This window comes from Haliotis cracherodii, unplaced genomic scaffold, assembly GCF_022045235.1.
Source record: "Haliotis cracherodii isolate W230 unplaced genomic scaffold, xgHalCrac1.p SCAF_18, whole genome shotgun sequence".
In the NCBI taxonomy this organism is placed as follows: domain Eukaryota; kingdom Metazoa; phylum Mollusca; class Gastropoda; order Lepetellida; family Haliotidae; genus Haliotis; species Haliotis cracherodii.
Window position 1 is genome coordinate 27992843 of NW_027266273.1, and position 19070 is coordinate 28011912.

At 42.3% G+C, this 19070-nt stretch overlaps 1 protein-coding gene across 2 annotated transcripts in view; it reads left to right on the plus strand.

Moving 5' to 3' along the window:
- Positions 1–13958, plus strand: part of LOC139465956 (zinc finger protein 91-like) — a 29653-nt gene extending 15695 nt beyond the window's left edge. Inside the window, exons 4-7 of one of the 2 annotated variants that reach the window (XM_071247969.1) lie at positions 802–2903; positions 5421–5584; positions 7202–7285; positions 7897–13958. In XM_071247969.1, coding sequence (XP_071104070.1) covers positions 802–2903; positions 5421–5584; positions 7202–7285; positions 7897–8129 — 2583 coding nt within the window. In that variant the 3' untranslated portion in view covers positions 8130–13958. The remainder of the gene's footprint in view (positions 1–801; positions 2904–5420; positions 5585–7201; positions 7286–7896) is intronic. The other variant, XM_071247970.1, reaches the window with a different exon arrangement.
- The last annotated feature ends 5112 nt before the right edge of the window (positions 13959–19070 follow it).

Genomic DNA, 19070 nt, shown 5'->3' on the forward strand with positions numbered 1-19070 from the left:
CCTATAGGATCGACCAAACTTTGACATCATATTTCTCCTACAGATAATATATATTTATATATTACACCAAGTAGGGTATATTCATCAGATTTTCCCTCTCCACCTCACATATATTTAAGATTTTTGGCCTAGTAGTTGTAATTTGCTTGATTGTCTTAAAACGGATCTGTTCAAATCTAGAATCATTCCAGAGATTGATATCCGATTGCCTTTATCCATGGCTGGTTAGTATTAATTCAAGTCTTGTTGATATCTGTGCATGTTGGATTCTGTGTTCACTAGAAATAGGTAATGAGCTAATGTCAGTTTGATCTGTGGCAGGTGTGTGGGAAATGTTGTTACTTAGGTAACGATCTAACCTGAGTTTGATCTGTGATGTATGTGGGAAATGTTGCTAGGTAACGATCTAACCTGAGTTTGATCTGTGGCAGGTGTGTGGATGTTGCTAGGTAATGATGTAACCTAAGTTTGATCTGTGGCAGGTGTGTGGGAAATGTTTTCTAGGTAACAATCTAACCTGAGTTTGATCTGTGGCAGGTGTGTGGGAAATGTTGCTAGGTAACGATCTAACCTGAGTTTGATCTGTGGCAGGTGTGTGGGAAATGTTGCTAGGTAACGATCTAACCTGAGTTTGATCTGTGATGTGTGTGGGAAATGTTGCTAGGTAATGATGTAACCTGAGTTTGATCTGTGATGTGTGTGGGAAATGTTGCTAGGTAACGATCTAACCTGAGTTTGATCTGTGATGTGTGTGGGAAATGTTGCTAGGTAACGATCTAACCTGAGATTGATCTGTGACAGGTGTGTGGGAAATGCTTCAAGGCCAAAGCCAGTATGCTCTACCATCAACGAGCAGCACACAACATGGCTGTCGAGTTGAGCCAGGGACTGGAGGAACGGTATTTACGACTGAAGAATCGCGCTCTCATGAAGTCGCTCCACGTACAAGACCAGATTCTGGAGCGGGAGCGAGCGCTGTTGGCTGCTGGGAGTGGGGGTCAGGACGTGGAGGAGCTGGACGATATGGAGGAAATAGATTCAGAATTGGCGGAAGTAAATTCTAGTTCATCCTGTAATACTGATAAGTGGATAAAATACAACGATGATTTCACCCAGAATATTAACCGACAGATTTCTAATACAAGTGAAGGTTCAGTGATAGATGAGGACAGTTTGTTAAATGACTCTTTAGAGAATGGTCACGAGGGGACTATTGTGGACGATGGCGAATTTACGTGTAGTAAGTTACGTATACGCAACGAGACTGTAATTGTAACCAGACTAGATGGCGTTAACTCTGTGACAGGGAAGGAGGTCACCATGTTTAAATGCTATATATGTGGGCGAATGTTTAGCTCGCTCAGTCGCGTTCAGTGCCACCTGTCGATGCACTTTGAGCTGGAGATCACGACCTACCAGTGCAAGTACTGTGATGCGACCTTCAAACACAAGTCACTCATGGTGCAGCATGTTCTCAAACACAAGATTAAGGGGGAGAATGTGGACGGGACTGACAATGCTATGTCGGATGAAGAAGACTATCACGTAAAGGACGAACCTACCGATACTCAGAATGATAATTCGGGCATTAGCCCATCTTCAGAGTCTGACAATACGAAAGTGAGAAGTGACGGATCAGAAACCTCCCCAGATTTAAACCAAATGAAGCCAAACAGGTTTAATGGTGTACATGAATGTAAATTTTGTCGTAAAACATTTTCCCGTCAGTTTCTGCTGCAACGACATGAGCGAATCCACACAGGGCAGAAAGCGTTCTACTGCAAGGAGTGTGGAAAGGGATTCAGTGAGTCGGTGAATCTGTCACAGCACATGAGTCTCTTCCATGCTGACTCCACCCTGAGTAAACAAGGGACCAGAGGTTTTAATAGGGCCAAACATCGATCTTTGCTCAGAATTGCCTACTGGGACAAGTTCCCAGGTCGGGCCCCTGATCAGGAAGGGGAGGTGGACGACACAGAACCAGCCCCTCCAGCTACTCCACCAAAGCGTCCCGAAGAAGAACAGAACCAAAAGGACATGGAACAAGCCAAAGAGATGCTGGAGAAGGATGGGATCAAGGAAGAGGTAACCGTGGTGATGCCGTCTGCTCCACCAACAAACACCAGCGATCCACCACCCACCAACCAAACCACTGAGCCTCCATCCGAGACCAAAGCTGAAGAGAAAGATCCGGAAGAGAATTCAAATTCGGAGATTATGACGGCACCAAAGCGATCACTCATCTCATTTTGCAAAGATGGTCCACCAGTGAAATCCAGAAGAAAGTCTGCTGCTCCAACAAAACTGGGGAACTCGAGTCCAGGCTCCAACACTGCTTCCACTGCAAAGAGTTCCTCTCCTGACCTTGACCTGAAGATCAAACAGGAGATCTTGGAGGAGAGTGAAGGTGAAGCATCAGCTCCTCCCCCTCCTCACTCGGTGTCCAGCGGCGACGAGATGAGTGTCGCCTACTCCACAGCCTCCATGATAGCTTCCATGAACCCACTGCTTCTTGCCAACCATGCGGCCGGGCCGTGTCTCCTCGGGGCCGGGCTCCTCCCCCGGCTCCCCTCGGCGTCTAATCTCAGTGTTAGTGCTATGATGAACCTGCCAATCTCTGTCCAGGTCCCCAATGAGCCTCCCACCACTAAGAGCCCCTCCCCAACTCAATCCTGCTCCTCCAACTCCCAAGCGTCACCAGCCGATCCAGACATGCTTGTCGGATGTCCAAGGGTGCAGTGGAATGCTTCGTCGGGGGCGGACTCTCCGCCTCTGTCATACGGCAGGGATTCTTCAGATCGGAAACCTCTTCCCGACTGGCATCCGTTGTCCAAGCTGGCGCTGAATCAGATCGTCACCCATGATGGTCGTAAGGTCACTTCTCTGTCACGCACACATTCCAGGTAGGTCCCGAGTCATTCTTGCATGGACTGTGCATGTATTTTGTTCAAGTTTATTGTGCAGCCAGTCATGTGGTATTGTGAAATTTTAAAGGAATGAAATGTGTTAATTTCCATACAGTAATTGACTAATGCTAATGGATGGTCTGATTTTGCTCTCAAATAATGTGGTAAATACTAAAAAATATATATTGTGAAAGGTGAAAAGATCGATTTAGACATGTTGGAAGACTGTGAAAAGACAGTAGCATGTTAATTGTTATTTTGCTCAGAAAACTATGTAAGCATTTTTAACTCAAGTAATTATGTTGTCATTACAATGTTACTGCTACAGATTCATTATTATGATAATAATAAGGGCGCCATTTCACAAAGCCATCATTGCTCTGCAGCTGTTGTATGTCCATTTATGACTTCAGACAGCCTTAGCACAAAGATGGATTTGTTATATAGGGCCCAGGTCTTCCACAAAACCATTATAGACATACTGTACAACTGAGGGTGGGATGGGGGTAGCCTAGTGGTTCAATTATTCAGGCCGAGAATACAGCGTGAAGCCTTTTTGTTGTGTTATTGCTGGAATAGTGTTAAAAGTGGCGTTAAACCCAACTGACTCCCTATGACAATCTGCGTTGTCTAAGTGAATTCATTCTTTGTGAATGAAACAGTTATCAAAATCAGTCTTTTCACCTGACATGTCTTGTTTTCTCGTTTACTTTCTACCTGTATCTCCTCTTTATTTGTAGATAATTGCGTTCTGCTGTCATTGTTGTGCTTGTAGAAAAATATCTACTGATGGTTGACCCAGAGTTGTGCATCATTCATAAACTAATAAATGCATTTGCAGCAAAAAGGTAAAATGCAACAGCTGTGAAAGGAAAAAACTGTTCAAGCTGTCGGCATTTTAGACTCTCCTCCACGTGAAGTGTGTGGTCTGTGTTGGATGTTGTGTCTACTGCATGTCTCATGGTTGACCAGGTCTGTCTAGCTACCAGCCACAGTATTGTGTTACCATGGTTACAACTAACCAAACTTGTTTTGGAGTCGAAAATGTCTTAACCCATTTTGGAGTGTTTCTACATTCTGCAGTAGTAAAAATGTTCACTAAGAGCCTAGGGCAGACTTCCAAACACTACACGCCCATTGTCACCTGTAGTCATAGTGACTGATCATTGCTCATCATTGGACCTCTGTCGCTCATTCACTCACCGTTACTAAACTGGTAATTTAGTTTGGAAAAAAGCACCAGCATGCTATCATTTATATATATTTTTTAGTGCGTCGTAATGAAAATAGTGAAGCTATTGGAAATATCTTGCAGCCATTTACATGATTGGCCGTTAGCAAAGTTGTTGATATTTCCTCAGGCCTTTTGTGATTAAGTGATCAAGTATAAAATCTATCATCATGATCATGGCATCCGGCTATGTATAGATAATGTTTAAGAGATGCTGATTGGGCTGTGGAACCATCTGTTAGTGTAACTTGCCTTTGGACGGACATCGTCGAATATGTCTAGTGAACAGCGTCCGTCTCTCAAACACATTTCTTAATATCGGCTCATGATGACAGCTTGTAGATAGTACTCACATTTGTGTTCTACTTGTAAGCAGGGCAGAAATATTTTGTCTTTCTCAACTTCAAGATAAAGCTACTTGGTGAAAAAATTGAAAACAGTAGTCGTACAACTCGGTACCTTGACATAACCTAATCCATGAGTAATGTGGTGATAACTCTAAATGGTGTCTATGTCGTAGGAATTCAGAAAATATTTTTCGTAATTCAAGATGCAATTTCAATTAAATCTCAACAAAACAATTCAATAAGTATTAAAGTTCTGTCATACAAAATATCTGCTGGTTAACTCACCAAAATCAACTAGGACTAAACAGTTAAGAGATTCAATTAATCATGTGTGTAGCATGTGTTTAGAACAATGTTATTTTTGTGAACATAATTATTGGGATGTGTTCAGATGAGGGGAGATAACTCTTGATCAGATTGCAGTTTTGGTCAAGACATAACAATTTTTTGGCATGATGTGTTAGTGTGTGTGGCATGATGCTGGCCTACTGTGCAGTTTCTTTGTCAATTCTCATGTTTTCCAAACAAATTCCGTTTGTAAATGTTCATATATCTTTATCAATTCGAGATAATTTTTCGATTTTGCATTGTTACTTCTAGGGAAGTAGCATGAATACAAAAAAACAACACCTGTAACATTTAAAAATTCTCGTATCTGAAGTGAATTATCATATTTCAGTAACATGTCATAAATGTACTCTTGATATGAATGTATCATAAAAATTAATGTCCCTAAAATTCAGAAGTTTATGTTGATACATGATTTATCCGAAAATGATTTGTATTTTTATTTGAAATTAATATTACTTTTCTCTGTTGCAACAAACACCAACTTGAAGCCATTGTTTTACTGCTGCTGTCATCATCATCATCATCATCTTCACTCTGGGTCACAACTTATCAGTAGATTAATTTTTCTTTTATTTTTAATTCAAGAAAATTTTCTGCCAGGTTGCATGTAGTCAACCAACCAGTTGATAGGGAACAGGTTTGCAAACCCACAATCCTGGCTGATGGACGCACCGTCTACCGATGTGTTTTCTGCTCCAAGGACTTCCTGTCATTCTCCGATATCAACCGACACATGGACTTCCACGAGGGTAGGAGCTCTTCTCTCAGTAGCATCCCATAGCGTTTTCAACATTAAGAGGGGGCAAGGAGGGCCCAAGGCGCCGTGATTCTCTGTGCAAAGTTGCATCCCTTGGACATGCCAGAAATCTATGATCGTGGGTTTGAATCTTCATTCGCCCCAATTATGTTTCTAGGTTTGTCAGCACCATACCTGTGCTCGTGGGTTTCACCAAAGTTGTAAACGTCTGAGACCTGCATCACTTCAGGCTTTCCTCCCACTTTAAACTGACACTCCGTGATAAAACTGGAATACTGTTAAGAACGGTGTTAAACCCAACTCACTCACCCACTCATTATAGTAAGATATAGGAACCTTTCTCTAAGTAGATTCCTATAGGGTTTTAAAAATTACGATATAGGAGCTGTTCTCTCAGTGGCATCCCATAGGGTTTTTAATATTACGATATAGGAACTGTTCTCTCGGTACCCTTCCATAGGGTTTTCAACATTAAGATATAGGAGCTGTTCTCTCGGTACCCTTCCATAGGGTTTTCAACATTAAGATATAGGAGCTGTTCTCTCGGTAGCCTTCCATAGGGTTTTCAACATTTAGATATAGGAGCTGTTCTCTCGGTAGCCTTCCATAGGGTTTTCAACATTAAGATATAGGAGCTGTTCTCTCGGTAGCCTTCCATAGGGTTTTCAACATTAAGATATAGGAGCTGTTCTCTCGGTACCCTTCCAGAGGGTTTTCAACATTTAGATATAGGAACTGTTCTCTCGGTACCCTTCCATAGGGTTTTCAACATTTAGATATAGGAGCTGTCTCTCGGTACCCTTCCATAGGGTTTTCAACATTAAGATATAGGAGCTGTTCTCTCGGTAGCCTTCCATAGGGTTTTCAACATTAAGATATAGGAGCTGTTCTCTCGGTACCCTTCCATAGGGTTTTCAACATTTAGATATAGGAACTGTTCTCTCGGTACCCTTCCATAGGGTTTTCAACATTTAGATATAGGAGCTGTCTCTCGGTACCCTTCCATAGGGTTTTCAACATTAAGATATAGGAGCTGTTCTCTCGGTACCCTTCCATAGGGTTTTCAACATTAAGATATAGGAGCTGTTCTCTCGGTACCCTTCCATAGGGTTTTCAACATTTAGATATAGGAGCTGTTCTCTTCAGTAGTCTTCAATAGGGAACACATTGGTCCCTGTGGGTATGGGGGACAGCGTTAAGAGGGTGTTGAGCAGAGGCAGGTGGGAGGAACACTTATACATGTAACTGGTGTGGCCTCATGGTGCTGCTCCTTCTGTGTCTAGGACAAAGAAAAGTTTGCAAGGAGAATCCTTTTTGACAGTATTGGTGTTTTCATAGTACATTGTTGATGTTAAAAGTGTTAGTGTGGGTACTTGCAAAGTAGACACAATGTATGGATAACAACTTTATTTACTGTAAAGGCCATTGTTATCCAAGTTGTTATCCAATCCATACATTGTGTCTACTTTGTCATCCGCCAACTGCTTAGTAATGCCTATCAAACTATTTATTGATACTTTGTCTTACCACCGTATGCAGACTGTGTATTCCAGATAGCCTTGCGGAATTGTTGTAATATTATCATGTGACATTGTAACCATGGTTACAGATATCCGGCCATACAAGTGTCAGTACTGTGACTACTATGCGCGAACCAACAGCCAGCTGAAAGTCCACATGATGCGACACCAGGGTGAGTCCTCCTCCACATCCAGCTGCCGACTGGCTTCCTTCCCACTGTTTGAACTTAGTATTAATGTTGGGGGACCTTGGAGATGTGGTTTCTTGTGTCAGTAGCTATACCAATTTTAAAGTTTTGAAGTTTTTTTAAGAGTTATCAGCCCTTGCTTTCGCATGATTTCTGCAGCAACTTACTTAGTTATCTGCCCTTGATCCAGGGGTATTATTTAACAACTTACGTAGAGTTATCTTCCCTTGTTCTTTGAGCAATATTTAACAAGTAGTTATCAGCCCACGATTGAAGAGAGTACTGCAACAAGTTATGTAGTTATCTGCCCTTGATCCAGAAGCATTATTTAACAACATACATAGAGTTCTCCTTCCTTGGTCCAGGAGTGTTATGCAACAAGTCTTCAGCGTTAGAAACTAACTGTTTTAGTCCACAAGTCCTTATAATGATAACATATAGAATAACCCATAACAATGGCAAATTTCTACCAGTCCTTATGATACCTTAACTATTGGGCAGTTTGGCAAGGGCTACAGGACTGGTGCCAATTTCTAACGCTGGTGTTTAGGAGAGTTCTTTGACAAGTTACGTAGAGTTATCTGTCCTTGTCCCAGGTATCCGTGAGTTCTGCTGCAAGCTGTGCAACTACAAGGGTGTGACTCAGTCGGACCTGAACCGGCACATGAAATCTCAGATACATATGCTCAAGTCTCGCAACGAGTGCCAGCGCTGTGGTGAAGGCTTCGTCACTCCCAAGAACCTGGAAAAGCACCTAGAGGGCAACTGCCTGACCAAGGTCCACAAGTCTGAGAGTTTGGACAGCGGGGAATATAACGACTCTGTCTGATCTGTCCCACCGCCGCCTAGCAGGAGCTCCACAACTGCGTACAATGTTTCCTCCTACCATTTCGTTGCATCTTTTAGTACGTTTTACAAAGTTTATTTACAGAGTCTTTCAGTTCACAAGTCTCATCTATTTGCATTGTGTTAGCATCAAGAAATCACAGTGAATTTTTAACAGCATGTGTCCTTTTATGACATCCTTTTTCATACATTATCATCACGAGCAGATAGGAGTTATTGCCCTTTGTTTAGAAGTGATTGTATTGTGTGTAATCAAGCCAATTTTGGATAACTTCATCATAGCAGCAATCTCACAATTAGCCATCTCAAGTAGCTAAGAATGGTAGTACTTGTTATGTTAAGGTACATATGGATTCAGCCGGAGAGTAATATTCACCTCACGATTCATCGTTCCACATCATATCAGTACACCACATGGAGGAAGCATTGTACTCGTTAGTTTCTGGGCTGTTGTTGTTTATAAATCGCAGTATTGGTAGAGACGTTAGATCTTTGTGAATTACAGGCAGGTAGAATTTATCATTTTTCTACAGCAATAATGTTATCAAATCAAAATGATGTATATTCTGTTATATTGCTGCAATGTGTATGATATGTTATATCGCTGCGATGTATATAATGGCCAGTTTCCTTGTTACATTCACCCATCAATCATTGTTATCAATATCACATGAGAGTTACCTCCCTTTAGTTACATCTGCCTGTGTGTATCTGAAGGGACATTCTCCCTCAAGTGCTGTAAGTGCTGTACATGTGAAGTGTTTCAGAGTTGTACAAGTGATAGGCACTGTTATTGCTTGAATTGAGGTGTTGTAAACTACTGCCTCAAGCTGTTGTAAACAATTGCCTCAGGGTGGTGCAATGCAGCTACAGGGAGGTAACTCTTGCAAGACTATCATGTTGAAATGTGTATATCTGCTCCGTTGTTGAGAAGTTGTTTGTACAGAACCAGTTTGAGGAAAATGATTACAGACCAGAAAATCCAATTGTGTACTTGGACCTCATTGATATTTTATTAAATATTTTTAAATTATTTACACAAATAAATTTGTTTGGAAAAAACATTAAGATGATTGATACACCGTATGAGATGGGTCTCTAGCACAGTGGGTGGTGTGATCTCTCATCACCTAGGTCCTAGGTTCTACTCCCTACAAGTCGATTCTCGTTAGGTAGTCTTTCCACCACGAGGAAACAACTGGATTCTTTCTTTGGGTCCTACACAAGTTCTTAATATTAGATTTTATTACTCACAAGAAGTTAAAGAGCATCCAATTCTTTCATCGACTCTACATAATCTGTCATGGTTTAACCAGGCATGAAATAGTTGCAAAAGCAAATCAGGCCCAAAAAATGCTTACTGCTTACTTTTAAAAATTGTGAACTAGGATTTATCCTAAATCTTAATTTGATTTAAAAATGTTATTGTAATGTTATTTGTTTGAAGCGTTGAATTTTTCTGAGTGAATTGAATTTGGAAGAAGACACTTTTGATTTCCACTTAACGAGGGTCGACTGCCAGGACCGTCTTCCACTGTTTGAAAAGTCGCTAGGTGTTTCCGTGAATCCTTCAAACCAGTCTTTGACTCCCCCATTCTCCTTCCTGAACATCACTGCAACAAGCATGAGGCCACGACTTATTCCTTCCACAAGACAATCTTGAGGTTGTATATCTGAATCCCCATGGCCATGACATGAACAGGAGAGACAACGTTGCCAGTGGGAGGGCTTGAGGGGGAGTCGGGAGATCTCCAGGTACAACATAGCCTTGGTCTGCTGAAGGTCAGGAGACGACGGTGTTTAGCAACACCATCGTTTGTTACGTCAAAGATGATATGTGATGGTTACCGTGGCAACAGTTTATGATAAGATTTAGTATAGTTCATTTGAATGTGACACTGTTTGTGTTGAAGGTTGTTACCCAAAATGTTATGTTCATTTTGATTGGCTGGCAAAATGTTATCCTCATTTTGATTGGCTGGCAAATGCATGTTGTTATTCTGTTGCCATGGTGAATGATGATAGATGAATGAAAAAGTATTCTAGGTATCGCAGTGACATATTGTTCAGTTGTGAATCGAGAGAAAATGATTCCATTATTGATGTTTGTTTACAGAGTATAGTTTTAGAGTTGTTTTACCTTCCATGATTGTGATAGATCATTTCAAAAGTTTTACTGGGGTGGCTCCTGTCATGTCGGCCAAGTGGATGTTGCCATGGATACGAATCATAGCAACCATTGAGACAAATGAAAGTAATTATGGAGACACCATAGCAACCAATGTTGACAGACAAAGCATTTGTATGTTAAAAATATAAGTGATTAGGTTTCATTTGTATGTTAAAAATATAAGTGATTAGGTTTCATTTGTATGTTAAAAATATAAGTAATTAGGTTGGAAGTGTTGTGTTCTAGTCACTTGCCTGTTTCTCACTGTGACATAAGTCTACTGTAGCAAATATGTTAGAGAATCTTGCTTCTGAACATTTGATGCTTTTGGCAAAGGCTTGACTAGATTGTTGGTAAATTGGAATATATCATGTTTAATGAATCTAGATGAAATATAGAGATGTTTTGTGTCTAAACCTTGCTGACGATAGCTTTTGTGGTCCACGGACTGGCCAGACACGATGGAAGGAGCCGCTGGGTTTATACTGCCTGATATTTTTCCACATTTTGTGATAGCTGGTGACGAGTTGGGAAGCATCAAGTGTCTGTGAATATGGAATTTGAGTGTGACCCACACTGGGTGGCCAGTACTGGGTGGCCCAGTGGAGGGGGTGTTTGCTCGTGTTGACAACCTTCGTTTGATTCCCTGAATACACCTCATTATGTCAGCATTAAAGTAGATATTGGATGAATATTTGAAACACAAGGTTGATTTCCTCAAATTAATCAGAGATATTGGGTTTGTGTTTATTTATCTTTTGTTTACATTATTTGGAAAAGAAAATGGTAACTTTTTCAAATGGTATGGTTTCTGAGGATGGAAACACAATTCCCACTCAGTAATTGCCGCAGGGACAAACTAATGATATTCGAGAACAGTTTTGCTGCTCAATTATTCACAGAGACTTGATGACCTGAAGTGGACTTTCATTTAACTGTGGATTGTGGGGACTGTTGTGATCGGAGGCCGACATGGCGGGCTCCACTGTGGGCGTGGTGGACCTGTTGTAACAGCCTAGAGTTGTAGTGGAAATCCATGTTGAGTTGTACAGAAGTATGTAAATGAGATTTAATCCTGTTATTGTTTAGATAGATCTATGTTCCGTGTGGTGGGCATATGGATGTACATGAATGTCAGTGACTGCTATTACATGTATATTTTGGAACAGCAGTTATATTGGAGACTAAGTTTTACAAGCCAGACTTGATGTAAATCTGTTTTAGTACTTATGTAGAGTTCTGTTTAACAGACTGAAGATTCTTGAGCCTGTCCTCACGTTTTCCCTGTCCTGCTCTCCTCTCTCCTGTGTTGTCAGTTGTCTCCCCTTCATCTGTAGGTCTGTCTGTGTGTCCATCCTGTTGTTAACAGGCACAAGTTATCTCCCTTTTATGATGAAGTCGTTTGAACTGAAAATTTCAGATCTCTTTGGCAGGCTTACTTTTACTGCGCCATAAACAAAGTTGATCAAGAGAAAAAGCAAGTGACATGAAGATGTCAGTTTTCATGCTTTTTTAATATTTAATAACTGCAAATTGATCTTTACATTTTGGTATGGGCGCCATTCAAAAGGGAAGTAGCATTTTGCCTGGATGTGTCTTGACTTGACTGATAATTCTTCCTACTCACAACTTGTTGAAACGTAATTGTATATATTGAGAATTTGTTAAGAATTATCTAGTTCGGGGATATTTAGTGATGATTTGTTGATGTTTCTCAAATTTTACTGTCTGTTATGTGTACCGTAGAATGTATGACCAGGTCTTTTGCAAAGGTGACACATCTATTAATTCCCTGTTACCATGGTTACAAGAGGTAGAATTTTCAGCTGTCAGCTGTTGTGGATACCTGTTTCTGTAGAGAGGTACTTAGTGTATGTAGGTAGATAGAACTGATTGTGAAAACAATGAAATAATCAAATTCTGTAATTCCTTGTTGGTGTATAGGTTTAGAGGCGTTTCAGACATTAACAAACCTTGAACTGATGATGCATTTACAAAATAGGACTCTTTGAGTCATGTAGTCAACAAACTGTATCTGTGTTGGTAAATACGACCTCGCTCACTGTTATGAGCACTTGTAGGGCAATCATTGTGTGTCAGTCACATTTAGATCTATTTTCAGCAGATTGTCCTGTTGTATTCTGTAACACACATGTGATATTGTGGATGCATGATAGACTTGTTATGCTGCATTCACCCACCTTCCACTTGGGGGCCAAGCTTGTGTAAGAGTAACTTTATATGGTTGTATTTGATGCTTTGTTTTGGCACATATATATTTCCTTTAGTTTAACCAGATTGTATTTGTCCGAATGTATGTATGTATGTAAGTCTGTGTCTTCTTTTCATCCAAGGTGTGAGAGCAGTGTAGATTTTGAATTTTTATTACAATTTTAGCATTTTTATTATTCATATACATAGTGTACATTGGGGCAGGGAATCGGAACTGTATTTGCGTATATCAAACTCAATGAAGTATTATTGGGTCCCAAGATGCTTCCTGAAATTTCTTATTCTATTTTGATTTCGTTTGTGTGTGAATTAATGTATGCAGAAGTTGGCTAACAAGATTTTCTTAGATGCTCTGTTAAAAACATGACCTCTACTTTTGATGGCACTGTTGACAGTGAGATAGCGTGGTGGTCGTTTGTTACACCTAAGACCCAAGTTAGATTCCTCAATTAGGTGCTGTGCATGAACCCAGTACTTCTTGTCCCCAGCAGAGACATGGCTGGAATATTGCTAGAATGGACATTAAACCATATTCAGCATCTCCAGGGGGGAGGAAGAAGCATCGGTGGCCCGTGTTCTGAGGCACCATCGGCCTCCCCTTGGACCCAGCTGTTCAGGGGTTCGAGGCCAGAGTTGCCTCCCCTTGGTCCCTGCCGTTCAGGGGTTCGAGGCCAGAGTTGCCTCCCCTTGGTCCCTGCCGTTCAGGGATTTAAGGCCAGAGTTGCCTCCCCTTGGTCCCAGCTGTTCAGGGGTTCAAGGCCAGAGTTGCCTCCCCTTGGACCCAGCTGTTCAGGGGTGCAAGGCCATAGTTGCCTCCCCTTGGTTCCAGCTGTTCAGGGCTTTAAGGCCAGAGTTGCCTCCCCTTGGTCCCAGCTGTTCAGGGGTTCAAGGCCAGAGTTGCCTCCCCTTGGACCCAGCTGTTCAGGGGTTCAAGGCCATAGTTACCTCCCCTTGGACCCAGCTGTTCAGGGGTTCAAGGCCATAGTTACCTCCCCTTGGACCCAGCTGTTCAGGGGCTCAAGGCCAGAGTTGCCTCAGTTATGATGTTTTGGTCCCATGTTCGTGGGTTTTCCCACTGTGGTAACTGTGTAGGACGGCATTATGTTGGGCTTTCCTGCCCTAGGACACCTGGAACAAAGATGTCATACACACAAAACACATCCATTCTACTCACTGCTGCAGTGCTGAATCGGCCTCTTGGCTGAGCATGTCTTTAAGTCTAGCCATGTCCCGGTAACAGTCAGTCTTGTCCCAGAAGTCTCCTCAATTAGGTCAAGTAACTATGTAACACTAGTAACACTCCCTACTGCTGCCTTGCATGCTTATTAATCATCTGCTAGTGGTAGAAGTGGGGATGTGATGGTGTGAGACTACTGCTAGTGGTGGAAGTGGGACGTGATGATGTGAGACTACTGCTAGTGGTGGGACGTGATGGTGTGAGGCTACTTCTAGTGGTGGTAGTGGGATGTGATGGTGTGAGACTACTGCTAGTGGTGGAAGTGGGATGTGATGGTGTGAGACTACTGCTAGTGGTGGGACGTGATGGTGTGAGGCTACTTCTAGTGGTGGTAGTGGGACGTGATGATGTGAGACTACTGCTAGTGGTGGAAGTGGGACGTGATGATGTGAGACTACTTCTAGTGGTGGGACGTGATGGTGTGAGACTACTTCTAGTGGTGGTAGTGGGACGTGATGGTGTGAGACTGTACTGCTAGTGGTGGTAGTGGGATGTGATGGTGTGAGACTGTACTGCTAGTGGTGGTAGTGGGATGTGATGGTGTGAGACTGTACTGCTAGTGGTGGTAGTGGGATGTGATGGTGTGAGACTGTACTGCTAGTGGTAGAAGTGGGATGTGATGGTGTGAGACTGTACTGCTAGTGGTGGTAGTGGGATGTGATGGTGTGAGACTGTACTGCTAGTGGTGGTAGTGGGATGTGATGGTGTGAGACTGTACTGCTAGTGGTGGTAGTGGGATGTGATGGTGTGAGACTACTTCTAGTGGTGGTAGTGGGATGTGATGGTGTGAGACTGTACTGCTAGTGGTAGAAGTGGGATGTGATGGTGTGAGACTGTACAGCTAGTGGTGGTAGTGGGATGTGATGGTGTGAGACTGTACTGCTAGTGGTAGAAGTGGGATGTGATGGTGTGAGACTGTACTGCTAGTGGTGGTAGTGGGATGTGATGGTGTGAGACTGTACTGCTAGTGGTAGAAGTGGGATGTGATGGTGTGAGACTGTACTGCTAGTGGTGGTAGTGGGATGTGATGGTGTGAGACTGTACTGCTAGTGGTAGAAGTGGGATGTGATGGTGTGAGACTGTACTGCTAGTGGTAGAAGTGGGATGTGATGGTGTGAGACTGTACTGCTAGTGGTGGTAGTGGGATGTGATGGTGTGAGACTGTACTGCTAGTGGTGGTAGTGGGATGTGATGGTGTGAGACTGTACTGCTAGTGGTGGTAGTGGGATGTGATGGTGTGAGACTGTACTGCTAGTGGTGGTAGTGGGATGTGATGGTGTGAGACTGTACTGCTAGTGGTGGTAGTGGGATGTGATGGTGTGAGACTGTACTGCTAGTGGTGGTAGTGGGATGTGATGGTGTGAGACTGTACTGCTAGTGGTAGAAGTGGGATGTGATGGTGTGAGACTGTACTGCTAGTGGTGGTAGTGGGATGTGATGGTGTGAGACTGTACTGCTAGTGGTGGTAGTGGGATGTGATGGTGTGAGACTGTACTGCTAGTGGTGGTAGTGGGATGTGATGGTGTGAGACTGTACTGCTAGTTGTGGTAGTGGGACGTGATGGTGTGAGACTGTACTGCTAGTGGTGGTAGTGGGACGTGATGGTGTGAGACTGTACTGCTAGTGGTGGTAGTGGGATGTGATGGTGTGAGACTGTACTGCTAGTGGTGGTAGTGGGATGTGATGGTGTGAGACTGTACTGCTAGTGGTGGTAGTGGGATGTGATGGTGTGAGACTGTACTGCTAGTGGTGGTAGTGGGATGTGATGGTGTGAGACTGTACTGCTAGTGGTGGTAGTGGGATGTGATGGTGTGAGACTGTACTGCTAGTGGTAGAAGTGGGATGTGATGGTGTGAGACTGTACTGCTAGTGGTGGTAGTGGGATGTGATGGTGTGAGACTGTACTGCTAGTGGTGGTAGTGGGATGTGATGGTGTGAGACTGTACTGCTAGTGGTGGTAGTGGGATGTGATGGTGTGAGACTACTTCTAGTGCGGTAGTGGGATGTGATGGTGTGAGACTGTACTGCTAGTGGTAGAAGTGGGATGTGATGGTGTGAGACTGTACTGCTAGTGGTAGAAGTGGGATGTGATGGTGTGAGACTGTACTGCTAGTGGTGGTAGTGGGATGTGATGGTGTGAGACTGTACTGCTAGTGGTAGAAGTGGGATGTGATGGTGTGAGACTGTACTGCTAGTGGTAGAAGTGGGATGTGATGGTGTGAGACTGTACTGCTAGTGGTAGAAGTGGGATGTGATGGTGTGAGACTGTACTGCTAGTGGTGGTAGTGGGATGTGATGGTGTGAGACTGTACTGCTAGTGGTAGAAGTGGGATGTGATGGTGTGAGACTGTACTGCTAGTGGTAGAAGTGGGATGTGATGGTGTGAGACTGTACTGCTAGTGGTAGAAGTGGGGACGTGATGGTGTGAGACTGTACTGCTAGTGGTGGTAGTGGGATGTGATGGTGTGAGACTGTACTGCTAGTGGTGGTAGTGGGATGTGATGGTGTGAGACTGTACTGCTAGTGGTGGTAGTGGGATGTGATGGTGTGAGACTGTACTGCTAGTGGTGGTAGTGGGATGTGATGGTGTGAGACTACTGCTAGTGGTGGTTGGGGACTCTCCTGCTTCTGCCTGCGCCATCATCAAACACAGTAGACACAAACTACAGCTATATCCTACATGATTCATTTGACTGCTTGTTGATCAGGAGTTTGTTCCACAGTTATTCCATGTTTCAATGCCAAGCTACTTTAATTGACAAAATTGACATAGAATGAAATTTCTCTACCACTTTGTTAAACTATATAACACTGTTACCACTGACAAATATTATTGGTTTGTATATTTTGCAAATGTTCCAACAGTTAATTGTTATTGAGAACTAATTAGTTAAATCTTGCACATATTAGTTGCCATGGCTATATGATGGAACATACTGATGACCAGGAAGATAGTATCTTGTCAGCACCCACAACAGAGAATAGTCTTAAGAGGAAGATTACAATAGGCATTTTGTGTTGATGGTCGACCGAGACAACGTGTACCTCGTTCTTACTTACGTATTATTATTATTATTATTATTACATTGTTTTATAATGACTACCTCTATGTAAAGGCTCCAGCCGACTACGCTTTACATACTAATATGGAATAAAACATTTCATGGTTAATGCCCCTGCTGTTGTTCCTCTGTACACACGACCGCCTCCGTGGTCTAGTGGTAGTGTCTGCCCGGAGAGCGGAAGGTCCAGGGTTAGATCCCTGGCTGCGTCATACCAAAAGACGTCAAAAGATGGTACTTGTTGTTACCCTGTCTGACGCTCAGACGGCTTGGTGTCACTAAACTGTGTCTGAATGGGATATTCATGTTAAACTGTGGCATGGTACCTTGGTGGCCTAGAACTATAAACACTGCATTTGTCTGGACAAGTACCAGCAGCCACACACACACACGTGCATGCATGTTGCTATATAAGTGCAATAATCTAGGATCTGACGTTAAACCCCATTTCACCTCACCTCTTCCGTTAAACTATGAATGATAATGAATGTGAGGTGATTGCAGTCGTGTTGATGGTTGAAATGGTAACGTGATGTGAGGGTTGGTTTATGTGGTCAGAACCCTGTGGGAACTCTAAGATACAATTGGTTTTGTTTTTTGTTGCTAAACGTCGCATTCCAGCTATATGATGGTTTGTAAATAATCAAGAATAGACTACCCAATGACTGACATGAGCAGCGATCTATGCAACTGGGATACGATGACACGCATCAGCTTAGTCAGCGAGCCAGACCACCCGATCCCATTTGTTGGCTCTTATGACAAGCATAGTTGCCTATTAAGGCAAGCATGGGTTGCTGAAGACCCGGGGGTTATTGTACAAAGCGAACTTATGTCTGAGGTGATCGTAACTCCCATACCGTGACACCTATGTAAAACACCTGAAACAATCCAAGTGATCAGTTGAGAAATGAACACGGGTTATAATATCCCTAAACGATATATATCTTTTAAAATATTTGATTGTTACTGAGACACGTGACATCGAATAAGTTTCTTTGTACAGCTGCAGACAAGTGGGATATTGTTCCTTTGTGTGGATATTCACGGATACATTCCTCGAACAAGGAAGCTGCCTAAAATTGATACATATAAATTTGGTAGGTTGTAATTATGATATTTGCATTTTGTTTTCCTTCATTTGAACCGATTCGTTCTTGTTTCTCTAAGTCTTGGTTGGGAAATTCTTCAATGAGCGATATACGTTGTTTTCACAGGTCTTTTCCTTTGTAAGCGTGTATATATTACCGTCAATTTGTAAAATGTGATTCTCTCAGGCAATTTATAAAATGTGTAAATAATTCAGTCATTTGGACTAAAAAATCTGTCCAGATTGATTAAGACGATCAAAAGGGCCTACAAACATCACAACAGATTATTATGTAGGATTAGAAGCCAAACAACATAGAAATGTACTTTTCAACGTAAAAATTTCAGTCTCTTGGTGATGACATTAAACATCAAAATGTTTGGAATTTGTAATTATAATAATACAGATGGAAATGTTTTTCAGTCACTTTGTAAAATAACTGAATATTTAGACGTTTAATAAATTTGTTACACATTTGAAAGTAAAAAAATATACACACTATAAAAAAAGCAATGCTCAGGTGAAATATTTACTTTGTGTTGCAAGACAAAATAGTGTAAATGAAAATCGCAAAATTACCAAGCAAGTAACTTATCAAAACTTCGTCACCATTACCGATGCTACCAACAAAGATACCTACATTTCCTTATTATCTCGAAAACTGTATTTCATTTTGTTGATCAATATGACCATACGCCCTTATTACTACCCATAAAAGTGACTAATGCACTTACGAATGGCGCAGCAGAGGTCGCGAACTAGTCTAGATTTCTGCTATACATCCGGGTACTCACTGGGGAAAAACAATAACAAAGGCAACAACCAGTCCCGGGGAATTGCGTTAGATCAGTGCCCCTTTAACATCGACTTACGACTGTTGTACTGCTAAGGTTGTCTTTTACAACAGCTCCCAGTTCATAAACTAAATATTCACAGGAAGATACAATTTGTCCCAAGGAACCTACTCTGTTGTAGGAAGTCACTGAAAAGGATCAATGGTTAGTCTCGGTTACTTACTTTATAACGTGTTATCATACCCTGATAGCTTGACTCGTAACAACCACTGGGTAAGGTGATATAGCTTGGACATTGCTGACTGAGTCGTAAAACAACATTACTGACTATGGGTAGGG